General features: G+C 36.9%; 2 protein-coding genes across 2 annotated transcripts; one reads left to right on the forward strand and one right to left on the reverse strand.

Annotated features, from left to right (window-relative positions):
- Nucleotides 1–997: 997 nt before the first annotated feature.
- On the reverse strand, nt 998–8,344 carry LOC6645485. Its single transcript, XM_047011911.1, has 14 exons — nt 8,070–8,344; nt 7,730–7,905; nt 7,332–7,676; nt 7,131–7,267; nt 6,467–7,073; nt 5,908–6,408; nt 4,823–5,164; nt 4,625–4,761; nt 3,692–4,570; nt 3,486–3,629; nt 2,383–2,709; nt 1,714–2,326; nt 1,370–1,650; nt 998–1,310 (listed from the first exon to the last, which is right to left on the reverse strand). Exons 1-14 carry the CDS (start codon nt 8,161–8,163, stop codon nt 1,073–1,075), a joined length of 4,821 nt encoding a protein of 1,606 aa, XP_046867867.1. The 5' UTR covers nt 8,164–8,344; the 3' UTR covers nt 998–1,072.
- A 6,736-nt stretch (nt 8,345–15,080) lies between these two features.
- On the forward strand, nt 15,081–23,857 carry LOC6645486 (gamma-aminobutyric acid receptor alpha-like). Its single transcript, XM_002068085.4, has 6 exons — nt 15,081–15,139; nt 15,783–17,042; nt 18,367–18,434; nt 18,743–19,046; nt 22,108–22,497; nt 22,562–23,857. Exons 2-6 carry the CDS (start codon nt 16,586–16,588, stop codon nt 23,497–23,499), a joined length of 2,157 nt encoding a protein of 718 aa, XP_002068121.3. The 5' UTR covers nt 15,081–15,139; nt 15,783–16,585; the 3' UTR covers nt 23,500–23,857.
- The last annotated feature ends 229 nt before the right edge of the window (nt 23,858–24,086 follow it).

The raw sequence follows: 24,086 nt of genomic DNA on the forward strand, positions 1-24,086 counted from the left end.
TAAAAATACTTACTTACTAGACAAGTTTAAAAAAGTAAAATAATAATCTAAAGCGATTATTTGTATTTGTAATATTTAAACCTATTACTAGAGTTCCATTACCATTGCCAATGGAATTTGTTTTCACTCGTGTGGGAATAAGTAATACGAATTACATTTTAACACAAAAATTGTTAAATGCCCAGCTATTTAAATATATTTGTTTTTACTTCTTTACTTAATGCTAAGAAGACGCCAAAGTTAATGATTACTAAATTAGTTTTTTAGGATTGAACTACAAGCTGATTAACAGGAATTGACAGTAATCGATATAATTTTATCTATTTTCAATTGGCTCACTTCCCTTCTTCAAGCCCACTTCAATGATGGCTAAAACACGCCCCTCAATTCCTTTAGCCCGAGTCGAACAATGTAATCTATTGGAATTGTCGCCGCTAGGCAACAAATGTAACTAACTTGATATTATCAACATAACTCACGTGGAAAAAATTCTGATTATAATTATGATTGATTCATTGGGTGTCATATATGTATAAGTAGAAGTACCCACACAACTTCAACTTATTGACACGAAATTGTTAATGAGCTTTAATGCTTATCTCTTGAATTCGTTGGCGAACACACGCGCGTATAAAGTTGCTAAATTGGTGTCAGGATACAGGCCATTCTGGCCGGAGAGAGGCCTTTTGGCAAAAAATGCAAATGAAAAATCATTGCAAAAAACTATAAAACCACCAAAAAAACACGCAAAAAAGTTTTTGTTTTTTTTCGTATCTTTTTTCCTTAATGCAAATAACGAAAATCGCATGAAAAGTCTAAAGTCGTGGGGGGGGGGAAACGGGAAAACGCTTGGTCCGATGTGAACGACGCGGAAGGCACAAACAGGAAACGAAAAACGAACGCAAAACGACGGATTCTGCATAATTTTACATGCGAAAAGTTGAACGTAAAGTGTTTTTATTTTCACATTTTCTCGCATAACAATTTAAAGCGGGGTGCAGCAGAAGTTGACGATGGGTGAAGCGATATTACGATATATATTAAAGGGGTTTTTTGCATTTAGTTGTTATTTTCAGGGGGGAGGGGGATTATTTTTATTCCCATTTGTGTGTCTATAATGCTGCCAGGCCAACTCGAGCAGTAGCACTACAATGGCCAACAAGATGGCACATAATAGCATAAAAAATAATGGTGCCACATATTCCATGCCCACGTTGATGACAAAATTCTGGGCAAAGCAATGCAATTTCATATGAGCCCAATAATTGCGCTGTTTGCGATAGATTCCGGTTTCCAATATTCGAAGAAATCTAAAAGAGATCAAAAGTAAGTTTGTTTCATTTTGAACTTAAAATTGTTGTTCCCTTACCTTAATCTGATTAATTCTTTATATGTGGAGTTGCGATGCAAGCATGTATATAGCAATTGCTCGGGACGAAAAAGCACTTCGTTCAAGTCACAAATCTGTTGGGCAGTGTAATACTTCTCAACATACGCATAGCCCGACGAGGATTCGAAAACATAAACATATCCAGGATTATCGCGAACTTTCAGTACTCCCTGTTCGGCGGGAAGCCAGAGATGTGAATTCTTCGATTGCGATTCGATCTTACGTTTCTTGAATGTGTGCACCTCAGGGCGATTGGAGTACTATAATAATTACGGAGAATGCTTTAAATGTAATTGTAATTAAAGGATTTTTCTGACACTCACATTCAAATAGCTCTTGGTAAACGATAGAGGCTCGAGTCCTACTTGTAAAGAACTCTCAGCCAAATCCTCCAAAGTCTTAATTTTCGATTTGATGGGGGAACTCAGAAGAGAGGATACCACCACAGATGTATAATAGTTGTACATAATGAAGCTAATTAAAAATAATACTAAATACACTAATCTTCCACCCGTGGACTGTGGTATCAACGCTGAGCTCTGTATGCAGGCTGCTCCAAAACTGACCAGGAAGGTGTTCAGCAACGAGGGTGCATACTCCAAGTTCCAGAAGCGAGGCATGCGCTTGCATTCCAAATAGAATATCAACCAGAGGAGGAGAGCTATCGTCGATAGAATGGCGGCAAAAATGTACCAAACTAGACGACTGAACGGTTGTAGGAACACATCACCGCGTATTCCCGCATTGTGCGGTGTACGAAACATGCAAACCGAACGAAAGTAACCAGTCTCAATGATGGCCGATAGATATTGAAGTCTTCCCTCGGTGGCCAGGCACGGAGCAGAGCCCAAATCGGCTGTCTTATCGACTACAGCCCCCACCGATCCGCCTATGGTGTCCGAAATACTCCAACGATCAACGAAATTAAAGTCCATGCTAGAAATAGTTAAAGGTACTCAGTTATACTTGAAATTTGTAATAAGCTGACTTACTTGCATTTTAGTAAATCCTTTAAAATTAAAGATAATTGAAATCCAAATCTGGCTATGCCATCTATATGGGTTTCATTCTCTTGACTTAGGAAACGCAACAACCATTCGGCTGGCCAATTGGTTGGCCTTTGAGTGACCACAGTCGAAACTCGAAGAGTCACATCGTTAAGCTGTTCACGATTCCCATACTTGGTACGCAAATGCAATGAGCTAAGATATTGTTTGCCATTGCAAACTCTTCTATTGCAATCGATTTGATAGGCAGCAGTCATATTCAGTTTCCCACCAATATGTTGACCATTATTGTAGACATCGTAAAGCTTGTAACTTAAAGTTGAAGAGTTATCGATAGCGACTTCTCGAATATAACTGATATCGGCATCAATAGACAATTGGAATGGAGCGACGAATGAATAGAAATTCGACGAGTTTTCAATGTCATGCAAAAGCCAATGATAATGCTGATTATATAACTGATTCTCATTAGCCTGCGAGCCAAAATCAAAATTTGTTATTATTGAAATAATCCTGAAATTGTTTCTTACCATTGTTAGTAATATTTTTGATTTTTCACATTTCATGTCCACATAAATTGCCAAAGTTGGCTGCAAATGCTCCAAGAAACGTTCTTCCAAATTTTCGAAATTTTCCACTGATTTGAAATGGACAAATTGATGATATATGAGCTGTTTGTGGTATGAATTATGAAAATGTTTAACCATTTGAAGAGCTAAAACAAAAATTTAAAATTTCAATTAAAAAATGGATTAATAATCATTTTTATACCTAACTAACTCTCATTTCGAGGCCAGCAATGAAAGAGCACTAAACTGGCAATATGCACATCAAGCAAATTATTTAATAAAAAGTTGACCAACTGCATTGTTGAGACTTTAACACTGAATTCCTTTGGCTCTTTTATATACAAATATTGTGCAGAAAAGAGATTACAAGTGAATCAATTTACCTGTCAACATGTTTGTTTTGAAATTACACTAAATTGACTAGACCAATTTGACAAACCTTAGCGATTCCCTTGTCGCAGCCGTTGCCTTCTGTGCCAGATTATCTCCATGCACAGTATACAGAAACAGACCACATACGAGCAAAACAGCATGATGAAGAGGGGTCCAGCATTGGCCAATCCCACAACCACTGTGAGATTATTCTGATAGCAATGCAGTGTGGTGCGTACCCAATAGCGTTCGATTTTGAAATGGATGCCAGTTTCCAGCATTCGCAGCTCACTGGCGAATTTTTCGCTTTAATACATGGTAGATATTTTTCATCATATTTCGTATATTCTTACCTTAGCTTGATCAATTCGGCATACTGGGATGATTTGAGGACCAAAGTATGTGTTACCGTCTCCTCCCTTAGCAGTATCTCATTTAGCTCACATATCTCATGGGGTAAATAGTATTTGCGTATAAATTCATAGGATAAGGCTGCTTCGGCTATAAACACATAACCAGGATTCTTTCGAACCAATTTAACACCTTCTTCAGCGGTTAGCCAAATGCGGTCATGTGATTTTTTGCTATTCTTTATCTTATTTAGATATAAACTATGCACAGCCGGTTGATCCGATGTTTCCAAATAGATTTTAATATATGGAGCTGGCTCTAGACCAACATCTAGATTACTATCGGCCAATTGTTGTAGGCTCTTGATATTCGATTTGGCTGGTTGTCCCAAAAGAGTGGATACCACAACCGATGTATAATAGTTGTACATGAGGAATGAAGTCAACATAAGGGCATAGAAAGCCATACGTCCACCCGTTGAGTTGGGTGTGAGCCAAGCACCCTGAATGCAGGCAGCTCCAAGCGAGAGCAAACAACTGGTTAGTAGCGATGGCTTCCACTCGCGTTGTTCCAAGCGAAAGGTTAGCCATAAAAGTATTCCGGCCAGGAGTAAAACACCGACAAAGACCAACCAAACACTCCAACAGAATGGATCGAGAAATTCACTAAATTTAAAACCAGCTGTGGCCGATTGTGGATTCCGAAACATGCAGACGGCCCGAAACGAACAGAATTGGGTTAAAGCTTGGAAATATCTTGCACGGGATGGACTATAAATAAACGGAGCGGCGGCAATATCAGCTTTAGAGTCCCATAGATCACCTATAAGACCTCCACTTAGATCATCACTGGTCCAGCGATCTCGAAAAATGTACGTGAAACTAATAAAACGAAAAAACGGAATTTACTTGAATTCACTTTTCTAGCTCACTTACTTGCAACCTAGAATGTCCATTAGTATTTTTCGGGATTGAAAGGAAAATCTAGCATAAGTATCAATATTTATCTGATTTTGACTTTCAAGAAATTCTAAAAGCTCCTCTATAGAAGTATTCAAAGGCTTCGTATTTACCTAAGGAAATAAATCGAGTGCTTAGTTTGATTATTTATATCAAAAACTAAGGCAAACTTACCACTGCAGTCATTCTTAGGGTCAAATTGGTTAGGAATCTCCTATGTTGCAAACGATCTCGATCATACAGACTACTCAGATAACGATGCAAATTACATTGAATCTCTGTACAAGCAATTTCCCGATCAATAGTTATATTCAATTGTCCGCCTATATGCTTTCCCTTGTTGTATAGATCATAGAGTATAAAATGATTATTCATTGGATTCCTGAGCACATAGGTAAGATCCGTATTTAAATATAATTGAGCCTGGGAAAATAGTTTGATCATGCGTTGAAAACTAAAACCGTTATCATATATAAGCCAGTGTAAGCGTGGTCCATACAATTGCTCCGAATTGGCCTAAAAGAAAGATCCAATCGAAGGGAGAATCAGTGATTGAGAGATGATGAATTATTTTTCACTTACCACTTCTAAAATATAATCACTTTGATTACAATTAATATCCATAAAAATTCCCAACTTGATTAAATTATGCTTAATCATAATTTCTAACAGTTTATTTCTATTTAAATTTTCAGTGCCAATATTCATATAATTGGTGTAAGCATTTCCAGTGTTGGCTAAGTATGCAAAGCGTAGCAGTGCTGTAAAAAAAGATATATTTTATTTAGAAAAATAATATTTTTAACTAGGTACTTAATTACATTCTTCTGGCCAACAATGTAGTATTAAAATATTATTTAATTTTGACATTATTAAGAAATTATATAAAATAAAATTATACAACAAGAGCATTTTATCTCTATCTTTTGGCTGAACTGAACAATTATTGAGCTAATATGACAATTAACCTGAAATCAGTTTGCTTTTTATAGGAACAATAGCATAATGTCAGAAAGCATTGACATAATCAATATCTTCCACAATAAGTATCAATCATTGAAGGACTTGAGGACCTGCTTAAAGAACTTGACAACTTAATGATACCTTCTGGCAGGTTGTTAAGAAGTTGTTTTTTATGACGATAACTGGAACCGTCAGTCTAATTGGGCAATTTAAAATAGAATGAAACCAACTTACCTATTCACTGTGATGCAAGTATGTACTGCATTTAGCTATTATTTATCTCTAATTGTAAGCACTAAACGTTTAAGTTTTTCTTTGCCATATTTCTGCCATGCCAATTCCATTAGCAAGATGAGTAAAGCAATTATGTATGAGACTGCCAAGGAAATGAATAAAGGTGCTGCATATTCCATGCCCACATTGATCACATAACTCTTTGAGAATGTATGCAATTTTGTTTTGATATAGCCTCGACTTAGCTTTGATGTTATGCCGCTTTCCAGCATTCGCGATTGAATTCGTTTCAATAGTTCCTTGTACGTGGAATTCTTATGAATAATTGTATAGAGTGCTGATTCGGGACGAAATTTTATCTCATTCAAATCCGCAATCTCATGTGGGCGATAATATTTCTCCACAAAATGATACATAAAAGAGGCCTCCGATGTATAAACAAATCCAGGTTGATCGCGAACCTTTAGCACACCGATTTCCGGCGATAACCAGATATTTGATGCATCCCTCTTGCCTTCTACTTTCTGCTTGTACAAGCTGCGTATATCCGGACGTTGCGACGACTACAAAAAAAGTTCCCTTTAATGTGATCATTTAATGCATTATATTTACTTTACTTACCGTCACATAAGCCTTGGTATGGGGCACCGTATCGAATCCCACATCCAACGAACTGTCAGCCAATTGTTGAATGGTCTTGATACTCGAACTTACCGGAGATCCCAGCAGAGTGGATACCAAAATCGATGTATAATAGTTGTACATTAAAAACGAAGTCAGCATTACAGATATGAAGGCGAATCGACCGCCAGTTGATTTTGGTATCAAATACGATGCCTGTATGCAAGCTGAACCGAAACTTATTAGACAAACCGTTAATAGCGATGGCATAAACTCCAAATATTGATCCATCAGACGATACTCCAAGTGGAAGATTAGCCACAGCAAAACACCGGCAAATGCCAGCAATATGGCAAAGGCAAACCAAACACTTGGCTGAAAGGGTTCCAAGAATACGGCAGCCTTAATACCCGCATTGTGGGGTGTACGGAATATGCAAACGGCACGAAATTCACTAAAATATATCATGGGATGGACAAACCGTAAACGATCCAAGGAAAGCACAAAAGGTGAACTGGAAATTTCCACTGACTCATTGACCAACAGGCCCATGGCTCCACCAATATAGTCTTTAATGCTCCATGTTTCCACCAAATGGTAGCTTAAGCTAAAAGAAAATCTTTTAGGTAACTACCAATTTGTTTTGGTTATTTGAGAAACTCACCCAAAGTGCAGCATTTGCTGCATCAGCAAAGTGATTTGGTAACCCATGCGAGAAATGGCATCCAAATGCTTGGATTCTTCACTGTTGAGAAAAGCCAAAAGTTTCTCCATACTCGAATTCAATGGCATTGTTGAAACCTATTAATTAGAAGTATTTCTTTTCTAGTGTAATTAATTTATTATTGTTTATAATTATAGTTACCAAAGTGGCAAACCGAAAGGTAATGCCAGTTAAATCCTGTCGCTGCTGCATCCTAGTCCGTTCATGTAAAGTACTTAGATACTTTTGCACCTTACACTGACTTGGATTACACTGTACACTCTGATCGATAGTTATATTCAAGCGTCCACCTAACCAACTGCCCTTATTGTAGACATCGTAGAGTATAAAGTTGTTTTTCTCGTCACATGATGGCTTTATATAAGTTATATCTGCATTAATGCTGAGATTGGCATCTTTGAAATACTCAATCAATTTGCCCGTATTACCCAATTGATCGTAGAGTATCCAATGGTAATTGTGATTATAAAGACGAGCTCGACTTGACTTGAGAAGAGTTAAAAAGAAAATAAAAGTAAAAATTAAAGCCAAAGTCTTACCTGATTAGTTACGGCGACTGATTGTGAGCAATTCAAGTCCAAGATAATTCCTAATTTTGTCAAATCAGTATCCAAATAATTTGTATGTATATTAGCCAAATATTTCAATTCTTCAATATCCACAAATTGCGAGAATATATTGTTTTCATTCATGAGTTGAGTTAGTGAATATAAGGCTGGAAAATAATTTTCAAAAAAAAGGCAAAGAAACACCAAAAATTGTTAGGCGGACATTTTACACCAACCGAAAGAAGAAATTATCTTAGCCAAATATTGAAACATGATTTCAATTGAGACAATTTTTAAGAAACTTCTTTAAACAATTTAAAAAAAACGTTACCTTCTTTTGGCCAACAATGAAATACAATTACATTTTGCACATTGAATTGCAACAAATTAAACAAAATTAGGCGAAACACAGTCGAATTTGACATCTTGAACTGCCGAATATTAACGACTTTCCAAGGCCTTTTATAGTCCCTGTCGTTGATGTCAGAGGGCGACACAAACCACTTAAGTCATTAGACCCAAAAACAATTTTTGGCCACAATTTGAAATTTCGGATTGACAGGCAATTGGCTGCTCCAAAATTTGAACGAATCTGCCCTTCCATGTGAGTGAGTTAGGGGAAGCAACAAGTGGCATGAATGAAATGGTTGGACTGCGTCTGCGCCTGCGTCCCAATCGGCAAAAGCCTCAAAACGTAAACAAAGTGCAAACTTTGCGATTTTATGAATGAAACGATGGAACATACAACCTTACCACCCACATTCTGATACGACTAGGCGGTATCTGCCCTGGCCATGGCTGGTGTTAATGGATTTCATGCTGGGTGCGCCTCTAGCCATGAATCCGTCGCCTCTCAATGTGTGGGTGCGTCCCTCTATGTATATATTGGCACTCTGTGTGTATGTGTGTGTGCGAGTGCTTGCTTTATGCTGTCGGCATATCCTGGCCCAGCAATTGAATCTTGGCCAGGCGGCTGGCCTGGTGTGTTTTGTTGCCTTCAGTTTGCGTTGCGCGCTTGGCGCGTCTGGACGTCCTTCTTCTTATTCTGCGGCATTAAAGATTCGTTCCTCGAATTCCATTTTCGATGATGATTACTCGTTTACAGTTATCTCAGTTTGTTGGTTGATGTTTCCTTGTTGCTATTGTTGTTGGTGTTATTGTTATTGTTGTCGGGCATTAAGTATTGTTGACAGTATTTTTATTTCTTTCTTTTTTTTTTTTGGCCAACGGGCAAAGAAAATAACTCTTGTGTGCACTTCTTCGATTATTAGAATTGAATGCGGCAGAAAAGATTGAAAACGCTTTTAGAATTGACACAGAAATCGAATCAAATTGAGTGAACAAGTGTTTCTTAACGTGCATTCCACAATGTGAAACTGAAACTGAACTCTATTCCTAAACATATTCCAAAATTTGAATCTTAAAAACAGTTATTTTTGGTGATTTATTTAAAGTGTGTGTTAAACGAATGGTAATAACTTATCCAGTAATATTCTTCATCATTTAATTAACTAAATATTTAAGTGGCCTTGAATTTTTTTTTTATTGATATTTTTGGTAAAGTCTTGATCCATAAAAGAAAAGTGGTGATAATTCACAGCTCTGATTTATACGTTAATTAATTCATAATAATAATAATATTGTTTATTCAAAAGTTCAAGCAATTTCTTAGCCGTTTTATTATACTTTAATAAACGTCGACGCGAAAAACAGTTATAAAAATTACGAAACAGAAGATTTTCAATAAGAATTTCACGTTCACTTTCTTAACTCCCACTTTTTATGGATAACTGTAAATCTTGCAACGGTGTTTGTACTAATTTAGAGTAATAGACATTGTTTTAATAAAACCTTTGAATAGTTTCTTTGAATCTTTTTTTCGCAACAATTTTCACTTTGTCCTCTACTTCTTCCTCTTTGAACCGATCATACCGATGCTTAGGCAAAGCAGCGCAATACAGGCAGATATTGCTCAGCTTCTGCCCAATGCTCTTTTCCAAGTGAGAGAAAGAGTTAGGATGCGGAAGCAGCAGCGGTAAAAGCAGCAGCATTGATCAGCCACGCTCTCTTAGCACAGAGTGCTCGTTCTCTCTCCATCTAACAATAAGTGAGAGGGAGGTAACAGTGGAAGAAGAAGCAAAGGCTTTTGCTCTGTTATAATTTTTAGCTCCCTCTTTTTAATGGCTGCCGCGCTCTCTCTCTCTCTCTCTCTCTTCTTTGAAATAATGGCCGCCGCTGGCTGAAGTGGCCATTGCCTTATTTCCGCTCTCTGCTAAATCAGAAGACAAATAGCGGAAATGAGCTACAGCTGTTGAAAATGATTAGCTAAAATAATTATTGAATGATTATCAACTCAAATACAAGTTATAACCTAATTTACTCACTTCCAAGTCATTTTCGAAGATAAAAAATCTTCAATACTTTGATTGGTTTAAATAATCCTTTGGATGATTTAATTAGAGAATTTGTATAGCCTAAAATATACCTACAATTAAAAGAGACCAAACAAAGAAGGTTTAAGTATGCCCCCATTTTTTGAATCATTAATATCCATTCACATAAATATTTTACCACCTCCTCAACGGAACCCCCAATCTGGTTGGTCCCTTGTCCCTTGTTCTTTGAACCCTCATGCGGATTTCTAATTTAACTGTCAAACAATAATTGCCTTCCACTTGAAAGCCAATTAAAATGTCGAATTCAACTCAATTAACATAGTTTGTGTAAACAACTTAAACAGGACGGATAGAGAACAACAAAAATAACAAACCGATAAATGCATAAGTATGTATATGTAAATAGATAACTCACAACATTAAATTGTCCCTCAATAAAAAATTAAATAATATCTGCTTAATTAATACATAAAGCGAGCAAAAAATGAAACGTATTAAAAATCAATTGAAATGCGGTTGACACACACACACACAAAAGGGTACTAAATACCATAAACCACCAAATATGACAGTCACAGAGGATGACAGACGTAGAGGGCATAAAGTAAATACATATGTGTGTATAAATGTACAATAAATAAAATGAAATTATCGCTGATTTAAATGCACATTAGAGAATATAAAATGCATACATTTTGAAGTACAATATATGCATAAGTTGACCAAAGCCACCAGCGAATTTTGGTTAGCCAAATAAATCATTAACAAAACTATAAAACAACTAAGGGAATTGCCATTTGGCCGTGCGTCGAATTTGGTACTCAATAATATGCAAAGTGCAATTTATTTACAAAAATTAATCTGAATATTTTAATCAGTTTTATATTCGTTTCTAATGTAGCAAAGCTCAAATAAAAAACTTTATTATTAAATCAAGTTAGCATTTTTATAGTCAGTTTAATTAAAGAAAAGTTTATCATTTATATTGTATTGCTGCAGTGGCGGGTCTAGCAACATTAAATCGCTCCCTTAAATATGCAAAAGTTAATCAATTAATGAGCTTTAAAGTTGTTTACATTGCCAACCATGTTAAATATACAATTTGAAAAAATTTAACTCCATATTGCACAATTTCGAGCGCAAAATTTTATAAATTTTACATCAGTAAATTCACATAAATAAGCCACTGGCGGATCTAGGACTGAGAAATAGGGAAATAGGGCCCTTTAATATGTTGTATATGCAAGAGATTGGAAAAAATTCATTATTTTAAAAAAATTTGTAACTTAAAAATTGTCCAAAAAACAAGAATTATTTTTTCAATTCACAGTAGTTCCAAAAATTTCTTTATACATATGTATCAAAAATTATATTCTTGTACTCCTTATTGCATACTTTGAGGGGCAAACTTTCCCCATTTTACAGCCACTGGAATAAGCAGCTAAAGAAATTGTAATATCGAAATGTCCCAATAAATGGGTCACACTCTCAGAGGGTTTTCATCACATTTCATTCAAATATTCGGCTTCAGTTTCGACTAACGAGTAATATGATATACCCCAAAGCTATAGCCATCATCGTTTTGACCTCAATAGTCACTTTCTGCAACTTGCCTTCCTATTTAGACATTACGTTTAAACTGACAGCTTTGTAACGCGCTTTAGACAAATTTATTTTTTGTTATTTTACTTCTCGGTGCGTTTTTTTTTTTTTAGTTTGGTTTTTTTTTTTTTTTGGATTTGCCTTTCAAAAGTGCTCGGTTTTCTCTTTTATTTCGTTTTTTTTTTTTTTGACTAGATTTTGTTACAAAATGCAAAAGCATAAAAAGCAGCTGGGCATCGCACTCTTGAGATTTACATTGTAAAGTGATGCGAAAAAAACGCTCCCCTAGATACATATAGTATAAGGATGTATATGATATACAACGTCAACGAAAGCAACAAAATAAACCGAAAGAAAACTGCATTTAAATTAATTGAATTTTGCAGATTTTTTTGTTGTTTGTTTTCGTTGATTTTTTTCACTTTTTTTATTTTGTGGAAAGCCATCGTCTGGCTGTGCTTCGTCAGGCTTTTGGTCTATTGCTCTTATTGAATTGGTTTGGGGATTTGTTACAATGACCCACAAGTCAAGTTTTGGACACCCAAAGTTTACTTAAGCGTCATCCGGAATGCATTTTCTTCTCTGGATATATGTCCGTTTGTCTGTCCGTCTGTCTGTCTCTCTAAATGTGTGTGCTTGTCATTATATGCGTTTGGCTTTTTCATTTTCCGCCCTCAAAAGTATCCACTCACATTGGGTCTTTCGTTTTTAGTTTAGTTACTTCTTGGTCGACATTTGGGCCTGCCCTCCATTTGTGTTCATTAAATTTGCAAGTCAGTTGAAATGTTCTTACTTACTTTTTACTTATTGTGTACAATGGAGGTCTTGGCCAAAGTGTATCATCGTAAATGCCCATATGCATGTATATATGTACATAAATAATTAGAGAAGAAGATTTTTGCTTTATTTTGTCGATACAAGACCCAGCGGCGTAATACTTTTGAATCGACAATCTATATCTAGTTTTAGGGCTCTAAAGAAGTCTTTTCAGAGAGTGAACCTCTATTTTAATCTAATTTCATCTGTACCACAATCAACCAGTTTATCATCATTACTCATACTCTAATTGCCTTTCGAAACCGCTGGGCCCAACTAGTTGAAATTGATTCATAGTTGAGCTAATGTGTATGTATGGATGTATTTACCTGTATGCGAATCGATGCACCAATTTATTCACTTAGACATCGTTTCTGACTCCCATTTTATCACTAGCGAACAAGGGAACTCACTTAACAATGAAAAGTGCAAACATTTGTGCATTATAATACTAGACACTCAACGAAGTGAACCGAAGTGAACGACATGTGAGCGTGGCACTGGGCGAGGCATTTTACGCCTCCTTAATCCTGGCAACATTTCCGCAAAACGTGCACATCCTGGTTAGTTGGTTGGTTGCTTGCCAGATTCATCCTGTCTGCAAGAATGGGCACGTGCTGCATCTGAACTGGAAAATAATTACAACAATTGCATTTTTAGCCCCCCAAAACTAACCTAATGTAGATATGTAGCATAACTTCATTAGGTCATCACATCAGAACTGCCTTTTCGACTTTGCATTTAATTAAATTTTGTGTCTCTGCCCATTTTTAAAGCTACTTAGGTTAACTAGAAAACTTGTGGGTAACTTTTTTCCCCACTTTTTGTTTTTTCTTTTTTTTCCTTTTTTTGGGGGTCGTGACTCTGACTCTGACAATGCAATTTCACACGGCAAAACTAAAAAATGGTACGAAAATTATATGTATATTCTAGGACAAATTGAAATGCACAACTCATTTGTGTGGCAAGCAAATAAGGCACCGGATTCAACCATATAAACCACCTGCTGCAGGCCGAAAAAACGACCTCATAATACACACACACACACACAGTGAGATACGTTCATCATATACATGCATGCTTTCAAATGTATGTATATGGATTATTACGTATACGTATTCCAAGAGAATTTGTGTATTGTACGTACAAATCTGCAGCAGATGCTTGGAACATCACACATTCAAAAAAAAAAAAAAAAAAGAAAGGAGGGAAAGTTGTCATCCTCAATTCAAAATTTTGGGGATGCGAATATGCAAATACCCTGATAAATAATGATTGGTAGATTCAGGCCTTCTTTCGACTTAATTACATTATTTTTGACTTTTGAAATTGAAAAATCTTTCCCATAATAATTTATTTTCAACACCCGAAAATACTTTTTTGATAGCCTTCCTCAGGGTATATACCTATATATATATATACATAACATGGCATAGCATAGCTCATGGCAATGCATTCTCCATAAGATAGTAAAGAATACAAAAAAAAAAAAAAGGCGACATATTTATTCCATAGAGAAGAAGCCAACGGAAGCTGGCAAAGAAGAGAAGGACCACAGACTAGTGGGGACTAGAGAAGGAGCTGAGGTGGCGGCAATGGCGGGTGCGAGGGGTAGAGGGGCGGTCTGGCAGCCTTCAAAAATTGAGTGCAATTTAGACGATGTTGATGAGAAAATGCGTTGAACGTGCTCAAGTTGATGCCTTGTGCTCGGGTTTCGGTTTGCGTTTAAGTTTAACCCGTTCACACAGTTAACAAAATGCAAAAGGCAAGAAATTAGAAATAAGCAAAGACAACAACAACAACCAGAAAAGGAAACACAATATCATAATGACGATGATGATGATTATGATTATGATTATGTTGGTCATCATGTTGTCATGTCATAAAATCTCTTAAACAAATAGAAAGTAATATGGCTCCGATTACATTTATGTAATATCAAGAACAACTCAGTTTCTTGTTCATTAATGTATGAAAAATTTGTTCTTTTAATTAACTAAATGCAACAACTTCAGTTTGACACAATTTCTTGGATCTTCGAAAGGGGAAAATAAAAAAAATATTATATTTCATCTGAGGATACAACGAAGAGGAAAACTCTGTTCGGAAATGACTTCATTTCATTCTTGTAGAAATCTTTCTTACCATATCCAAATGAACTTATTCATGAACTTATCCTGTTGTTGTTATTTTGCTTTTACTCACGCTAATAGGTAAAGATAATGTATTGATGACAAAAAAAAAAAAAAGAAACACAATGGAAAATTAAACTTAAAATGCATTCAACTAAAAATAATGCAAAAAGTGTGTTGTGTCCTGTGCACATATTTCCATAATTAGTAGGCAACATAGGATACATACATAGAGGCCTGTTTGTATGTTTGTTGTAGTGAATCCAATCAAGTGGCAAGTAGCATTGAGCATCTTCGAGGCTGAATACTGATATACTCAGTCTGATACGGGGCCAGACCCTTAGACTTGACTTGAAGGCAAAATGCAAGTGGCCACTCATCGCACACACAAAACTATTGAAAATAGTTATCGCAAAAACCTGATGCGGATGCCACAGCCGGATGCATGGAATTAGGTTAGTGGGTGAGACATAATTAAGTTATGGGTCGGCATTGTTTGTCCATCTACTTATTTCTCATTTTTAGTTTGCTCCCACACAGCACCTGTCCCCTCGCTGTCCTAGTGGTTAGCTTTTTTTTTAATTTTTTTTCTTTTCTCTTTGCATAATTAGATTGAGATGTTGTCTTGGGTGTTTGGCCTTGATGGCAGACTCTAGTGTCGTCAGCGTTTATGTCTTATTATTATACGGCATGGACATGGCCAATGGACACAGAGAGGTTTGACTTTTCATTAACGAAATAATCTTCTGGCGGATTGGTTCGGGTTAAGTTTCGTTTGGCTCTTGATTTCTTCATCTCTGATGTATTTATTTCATTTAATAAGTTGCCATTAATTCAGTGAAAATGCATTTACAGCTCAACCTTTATGGCAAAGATTAATGTATGTATGTATGTATATGTTTGAAATATGAATATACATGAAAGCCACATTTTAAACCACACGCACACGAAGTTTTTTGTATTCATTAATCTTTGTTAACTCCCAGGCGTGCAGTTTGTTTTTATTTTTGTTAATATTGTTTTCAGTTTTTGTTTTTTTTTTACATTACGCATACGCCGTGTGTTAAATAAATATTTCCCTTTCTTTCTTTATTGCAGCAAGTAACTTAAACCGGAAAAACTAAAGATAAATTGTGCCAAAAAACTAGTTGATTATGATGTGTAAAGAAATCCGGGTGTATATATGTTGTGTGTTCAACAAATTAAGCAAAAAACAAATGGAAGGTAGTGCATACAGGGGGTGAAAAGGGAAAGAGGAGGCTGGCAAGGCTCTGGTGGAACAAACAGAAGTTATGACAAGTTCAACTTGGATAAGAATCAACAATTTTCATTTGAAATAACCGAATGCGATGCAATGTTATGCTGTTGTTGGCTAATTGGCCAATCAAAAACTGTCAACTGCCAAAAGGTCAGAGCTCAGTTTTAACAATTAAAAACGACGCAGCCAACAACGACGACGGCGACGCCGGCAACGCTGCTGCATCCTTGTGACCCATTCCCGCACTCCATCTTGTCCATTCGTTGACAAAAGCCAAGGCAAACGGAACGGAAAATGCATGAAAAAGGAGAAATCTGAAAAGAGAGAAATTAAGAAAAAATGCTGATGAAATTGCTGAACTAGTGCCGACTAGTGCAACTTCCGGTGCATAAAGAAAGTACACACCACACACGAAGACGAAGCCCAAACAAAGCGCAAAACAAGAACTGTCAAGTGCAGGACCTGCTTTGCAGGATGTGTAGATTAGAAGCAAAGAAGACAACGACGGACTGAACAATAGTTTAACCAACCAACCAACCAACAAGCCAGCCAACTAACCAACAATCTAACAAAACCGAACCGAACCGAACCATACCATACTTACGGTACCGAATCAACAAACAGCAAACAAAACTCCAACAATATGTGCTCGACCGCATCCTCATCCGCATCTGACAATGCATCAAATGACCTCATCGGAGGCACTGTTCCCAGTCCTAGTGGCCGAACCAGTATCAAAACGAGACAACGTTCAGGGCAAGGACACTGCTTAAACTTGCGCATATTTAAACTTTTGATTAGCTGCTGCTGCTGCCTTTTAATGTTGAGCATTTACACAAATGCCTGGCAATTGTCCATCGCATCGGGATTTGGTTCATCATCGAGTTCAGGCATCAGTTGGAGTTGGGGTGTCGGCGCCATGGCCAGCAGCATCAAGGGACGTGGCGAAGCCCATCGTCTTGATGAGATTGGCCCACTGGCCAGCACCACATCGTTGTCGTCGGCATGGCTAACACAAAGTAATAATCATGCAAACATTTCCGAATTGCTTGACAATTTACTCAGAGGTTATGATAATAGCATTCGTCCAGATTTTGGTGGTAAGTTTAAACAAAAAAAAAATAAAGAAAACCCATTACCTCTAATTAGACAGACGACTGAGCTTAACTCAAATCCACAATGAAATTTTATGGTTTATTTTTCATTTAATGGCAAGATCATTTTTCCATTTTGGTAGTTTCCTTTTTCATATACCCAAAATATGTTTGTCAAAATTTGTTCAATTCAATCGAAATCGAATAATGAATGTGGAAAATTTAAATTCTCCTTTGCTCAGCGATGAACAATGACACTTAATCCGCTTGGCAGACAGTCGAACAGGCCACTCCCCTCCGCTCTTTTATATGAAACCCTCCTGGATCACCTCCCTCCCTCTGCCCCCCCACACACACACACACATCTTATCTATGTTTTCTGCACTAATATGCAATTTTTGCCCCGCATTTTTTTTTCATTTTTTGTTGTTTTTTGTGTTATTTTTGCCTATGCGAACAGTTTTTAATGACTTTGCTGTTGAGCTTGGTGCTTGGCGCTTGGCAAACATGCGTTTAGCGTCGCCATCGTCATTTTGCATCATCATCGGGGCAGGATGTGCATGCCCACGTATCCTTTATGCGCTGCGATTCTTAATGAAGTGTTAAAAACAATGTAATTTGTGCTTAAGCCACGCGCCAAAATGAAACAAAAAAAAAAAATGAAAGAAAAATGGGAAAACTGCAAAAGAAGAACTTTTTCCGGTCCGTCCGACCTCGTCGTCTCTGTTTCGCCCCCTCATCCCGCGCACGTAAACCAAAAGCCCGCGTTAAGCTCATTGAGTGCTCGAATGAGGAGGCTTTTAAATTTCGAAAATATTTAAATTTTTATGGCCCAGACCATTTGGAAAATTGAAAAGTAATGTGTATGAGAGGGAAATCCTCGATAAAATCGAATAAAAACGCAATGCAAAATTGTATGTAAATATTTCAATTTGACACTAACTATTTGCCTAGAAGGGACAGAGAGGTCTTAAGGGGGTCCCATCCATCCACCCATCATCACCTTGAAGCTCTATGACTGATGTCTTCTGGCAGCCATTTCCGCTTCATTAAATGTTTCCGTTGAGCGGAAAATCTGCGAATGTTTGCTGATTACAAGAACCAGAAAGAAGGCTAAAAAAAACACATACACATACACATACACATATATAAGTACAAACACAGCACAAGGAAAGGGGTAAACAACAAGTTGACTGACGAAAGGGTTTGCGTCTCACACAAACAGAAACCATAGGGATATGTGCCATCAAACGGATGGAAAGACATATTTAATCTATTGCATGATTGTTTATCAATGATTTTGTTTTTGACATATGTTTCATTTTTATAGGTCCTCCTGCTACCATAGAAGTTGATATTATGGTTCGAAGTATGGGACCAATATCAGAAGTTGATATGGTAAGTTACAGATATATGACAACAAGAGAGTCAGTCCTATTTAACATTTGATTGAATCAAAAGTGAATAGACTTCTCACCTCTCAACTCTCACTCAAGTTAAGCAAATCATCCATCCATTCAATTACAACAAATCCACTTTCTTTCTACCTTCCACTGACCCCCAACACGTCTCGTCTCGTCTCATTTCATCTCATCTCCATATTTCCTGTCAGTTTCTCACTCTCAGTTGTCTGTTGCCTCTGTGTCTACCTCCTACCCGAAATTTCAATCTACTGTTGTTGTTGTTGTTGTTGTTGCTTTTTATAGACCTACTCGATGGACTGTTATTTTCGTCAATCCTGGGTGGATAAACGTCTCGCCTTTGAGGGCGCTCAGGATACGCTAGCCTTGAGTGTCTCAATGTTGGCACGGATCTGGAAACCGGATACATATTTTTACAATGGCAAACAGAGCTATTTACACACAATTACAACACCAAATAAATTCGTTCGCATCTATCAGAATGGACGTGTACTCTACTCAAGTCGCTTGACAATTAAAGCCGGCTGCCCCATGAATTTGGCCGATTTTCCCATGGATATACAGAAATGTCCATTAAAATTTGGTTCATGTAAGTCTAGATACAATATATGGATATATAAAGCATATGTATGTATGTGTATGTGCTGTGTGTTTTGGGGCGGTGGGCGGAGAACAAATGCAATTGTGTAGAAAAAAAAGGGCTAAAAAGTGGGCGTGGCATAATTGTTCATAATTGGTACTCATAGCGCTTTGATGTGATTTAGTTTTTTTCATTTTTTCTTTCTCTTGGTTAGCCACTTGTTGGGCGGGGACGACGATTGGCTTCAAGCATATGTTTTATGTGTGCGCCAACAAGAAGGGAAGAGCAGGAAGAGGCAGAAAGGGGGAAAGCTTTGAATGCCATGACATTGGATTGTACGCGACAAGAAAATGTATAGTGAAATGGCTTTGAAATGGAGTGGCAAAAACAAAAAAATAGAATGAGAGAACAAAAAAAAAAATAGGATTAGATTGGTTGTCATGACAAAGACCATTCGAAATGGCTAACCAGAGACAGCTGGCTAAATGATATTAAAGCTGCTGCTCCAAAACACTTGACTAAACTAAGCCATTAATTGAGTTAAGAAAATACCAATTTTTTGGCATGAAATTTCGTTGCTGAATGAAATCAATTGATCAATTACCAATAATAACATTCTAAATTTCATTTCATTTCATATTGCGTATACGATACATTGGTTAGATGGTTGGTTAGATTAAAACTACAGAGATATTGATTTGAATTTGGATAATAATCTGTCAAATCAAAAGTAAAAATTCTATATTTCATTATTGAAGGAAAAAAAAATCCATGAGTGAGAGTTGCTATAGAGAAAAAGCAATCAAAATCTTTTCTAACTTCAAACGTACACACAGCGTTTTAATTGTGACATCAAAAATTAGAATGAAATGTGGAACCAACATAACTTTTGGGTCCAAAATAAAACTAGGAAAGTTTAGAGAAAAGTGTGGGAAAAGGGTGGACATGTAGCTGATGGATACGAGTTTTCACTTTTTGTGTTTTTCGGAGAAGCAAGCAACAATCATCACAAAGGACCGTCAGAGAACTGAAAAGCATGATTAACTGATTAGACCATGGCAACTTAAGGAACGTTACAAAAAAATTTAACCAAGAAAATCAAAGAGGATGAGATAATGAATGTGCTGAGATCATTGTTTTGGATGAACAAATTAACCACAATTAAATTGGGAAAGATACAAATTTGTATGAAGATACCATTATGTATTTAATAGCAATTTTTTAGTGTTTTCAATGAGTTAGTTGAGCGAAATATGAAGACAATTAATTTGTGAATTATTGGTTGTCTAATTTACATTTGTATGAAAGGCTTAAAACAGCTTAGTGACAATTAAAAAGGGCAATATAACAGTATATGATAAGATTATTTAGGTCAAAAGCAGAATAAAAGAAATCAAAATTACTTATTAATCGTCGTTTAAAATTTCAGTCTTTCAACTTTCAAACTGCAGTCAAGCCTAATCCGAAAAATGCTAAACTAAACTTAGTTCTTCTGTTGTTCACGAAACAAATGAATGAAAGTGAAATATAAATGTTGAAGTCTAAACTTACCAGCAGACATAAAACCCAACCACATCCTTGAAAACATTCCCTATATACGTATTGTAAATGTGAAAGTGAAAACCCAACCCAAGAAACAAAAGCATTCGAAACGAAATGGAAAACTATTTCAACTGTTTCCAGAATAACCCTATGAGTTTATGCATGGATTAACTAAAATATTACTATGCTAATCAAGCTAGCATTTTGTTTTCACTTTTACAATTCTTAGCATTTCCTTATGCATATGACATTTCTATTTCGTATATGACATTGATGAATTTTTATCACAATTTGCATAGAAATGCAAAATATTTACACATATGTATGTACGTATGTATGTATATCCTTTTCTTCTAGACGACTCTCTTGCCCCATTGTCAACTGTCTATTTTTTGTGTAAAGAATGAAAAATTTAAGTCAACTTTGGTATATTTAAATTTTGTTGGCAACAATTTATCGCCATCTGGCGCTTTTCTCTTCTCTCGTTAACTACATTTTCTCATTTGCTAGCTTATCGCAAATGAAAATTAACAGACGAACACTTGAGTAGAAGGCGGTTGCTCTACGTTTTTCCTAAGCACCACCACCAACACCACCACCTACACCACCACCGCCGCTTTCACTTCTTCTCCATCCATCTATTGAGCTACGAAATGTATTATTACTTCCGATTTGTTGTGAATAATGTTTGTATGCAGTCGAGAATTCAATTACCCCACACCTCTCCAGCCCCTCTGCATCTCTAGCTACCTATTGGCATGATGTTATTGCCTGCCACTTAATGTTGACAATTTCCCATTTGATGGAAGTCAACTCTCTGTACAGAAAAATGTTGCCGAAAAAATAGAAAAATATCAGGTAAACCAATCCCGCACAAACACAAATACATAGACATAGACATAGACACACACACACATACACATACACATATATACATACACAACCACATCCAGATGGCGCAATGTTTGGCAATTTGTGCATTTGGGCAACAACAATACAAATGAAATACGTGTGTGTGTGTGTGTGTTGGTGGGGTGAATATTTGTAGGTGAGAATATGGAGAATGGATAATTGAATGAATAGAGCTGAGTTAGAGAAAAACCTTTTTGTGGGCCTTATGTTGTCTAGTTTCATTGAACAATTTTGATATGAAAACTGAGAATAATTAAAAACTAAATTCAAGTTCTACATATAATTTTTGCATTGCATACTTCTAGGCAAAACTCAATTTCCACAAAATTTGAAAGAAATGTTGTTTAAAATCAATTAAGTAATTTGCTAAAAGACCTTAACAAAATATAGTCAACATATCTGAAAACTGATATAATAAATGTGAAATATGCAAACACAGTTATTCAACTGTGATTTTTGCATGTGAAGTTCATCATCACTGTGCCAAATTGGTTGTCCCTGTCTTTGTTTCCCAGTCTGTTTGTGTGTGTGTGTGTGAATTGACATTTTTTGTTTGGATTGTATTTGTTGGAATATCGGAATTCAAACACCTGCATTGCTTCCTCCTCTTACCTAGTCGGATACACAACCTCCGATGTCATCTATCGTTGGAACAAAGAACGACCGGCAGTGGCCATTGCCGAGGATATGAAGTTGTCCCAATTCGATTTGGTTGATTGTCCGGCAGGCAATTTAACAGACATTGTTTACAAGGCGGCTGCACCGATGCCCCAGCCTCACCATCATTCGTACAATAACAAGGATATGCTACAAACGGGTGTTGGTGGTCCAAAGCCAACAAGCAAAGTGATGACCACATTCGCGGGGCCAGCAGCCAAGAATCAGCATGTTCGTGGCACTGGTTTAAAGCTGGACAAGGGAGCCTTTGGCACCGGCAAGGGTGTGGGCGGAGGAGGGGCTGTAACCAATTTAGCTGGAAGTGTCACACTGGAGACCAATCATCCATGTGAGTAAGAAATTTCATTGATAACTTAATTTATGGGTGACATTGTTTGATCTATCATTTCCAGCTGAATATTCCATGCTAATGGTGAATTTTCATCTTCAGCGTCACATGGGTAACTTCTTGATTCAGGTCTATGGTCCCTGCTGTCTCCTGGTCGTTCTAAGTTGGGTCTCATTCTGGCTAAATCGTGAGGCAACCGCCGATCGGGTCAGTTTGGGTATAACCACAGTGCTTACAATGACATTTCTGGGTTTGGAGGCACGCACCGATTTGCCAAAGGTCTCCTATCCCACGGCTTTAGATTTCTTTGTATTTCTATCGTTTGCCTTCATTTTCGCGACCATTTTACAATTTGCTGTGGTACATTATTTCACAAAATATGGCTCGGGCGAATGTTATTTCATCATAGAAGAAATGGATACAGATTCCGCCGACTCGGAGACGGAAAGGCAATCCGATTTTCGCGATAGCACCGAATCAAAAATCTATGAGGTCATCCCTTTATCAATGTGTTCTATAAATATACCGGCTGGACCACATTCCGCGGGTAGTAGTCGCCTGGGAATGCTGCCATCGAGGCGAGCCTCACGCAATCGTCGCCATGGACTGTGGACAATGAGTTTTTTGCGCTGCTTTGACTGGAAACGACAACCGTCCCGGCATCGGGTGGCTTCTTCCGATGACGATGATGAAGATGATGAGCAGACACAATTGCGGGCTCACGAGCTGCCATCCACATCAGCTCAGGCAGCGGCAGCAGCTTCTGCGGCAGCCGCTAATCCTCCAAATACTGGACGTCGACGCATGTCATTCTATCGACGTGAGGAAATGGAGGCTCGCCGCAAAGGCAAACGAACACCGCAATACAATTCCGTGTCAAAAATCGATCGAGCCTCGCGTATTGTTTTCCCATTGCTCTTCTTTCTCATCAATGTGTTCTATTGGTATGGCTATCTATCGAGAAGCTCTCGCATTTTGGCCAATACGCCAACGAGCACTTGATGTTACCTTTTAGCAATTTAGACACAAGTCCTTAAAGAAATCAATAAGCGACGCAACAAGAACTAATATCTATGCTAGATGAAATGAAATAAGAGAAACAAAGAGATAGAGTGAGTGAGTGAGTGAGTGAGGGGGAAGGAGCATGGTTGAAAAGAGGGGTAAATTTATTTAAAGAAGGGCTATACAAATTTTTGGGCTTCAGTTTTTGCTCTTTATCTTGATTTGTTCAAATCTGCAGAACAACAATAACGCTTTACATGATTTCTTTATGCGCTAAATTGCTAAATATATCTATCGAACATATCACCAGGACTTTTGGTATATAAATACATATACACATATATAAATATATATTTAATTTGTACAGTTAGCATATAAGTTGCTGAATTCAAGCTTTTAAAACTGCTTAATGTTTATAATTTATATGTAATTTATATATGTATACACAAGCAAACAAAAAACAAAACAAACAAACAGTGAGAAGCAACCAAAACCAAACACTTGTACTTGTATTTATGCTAAGTTACTCAAGAATTTATGTATTTAGTTTAAAACAGATATTTAAAAGAATTGAAAGAGCTTTTGTG

This window comes from Drosophila willistoni, assembly GCF_018902025.1.
Source record: "Drosophila willistoni isolate 14030-0811.24 chromosome XR unlocalized genomic scaffold, UCI_dwil_1.1 Seg143, whole genome shotgun sequence".
Classification (NCBI taxonomy): Eukaryota; Metazoa; Arthropoda; class Insecta; order Diptera; family Drosophilidae; genus Drosophila; species Drosophila willistoni.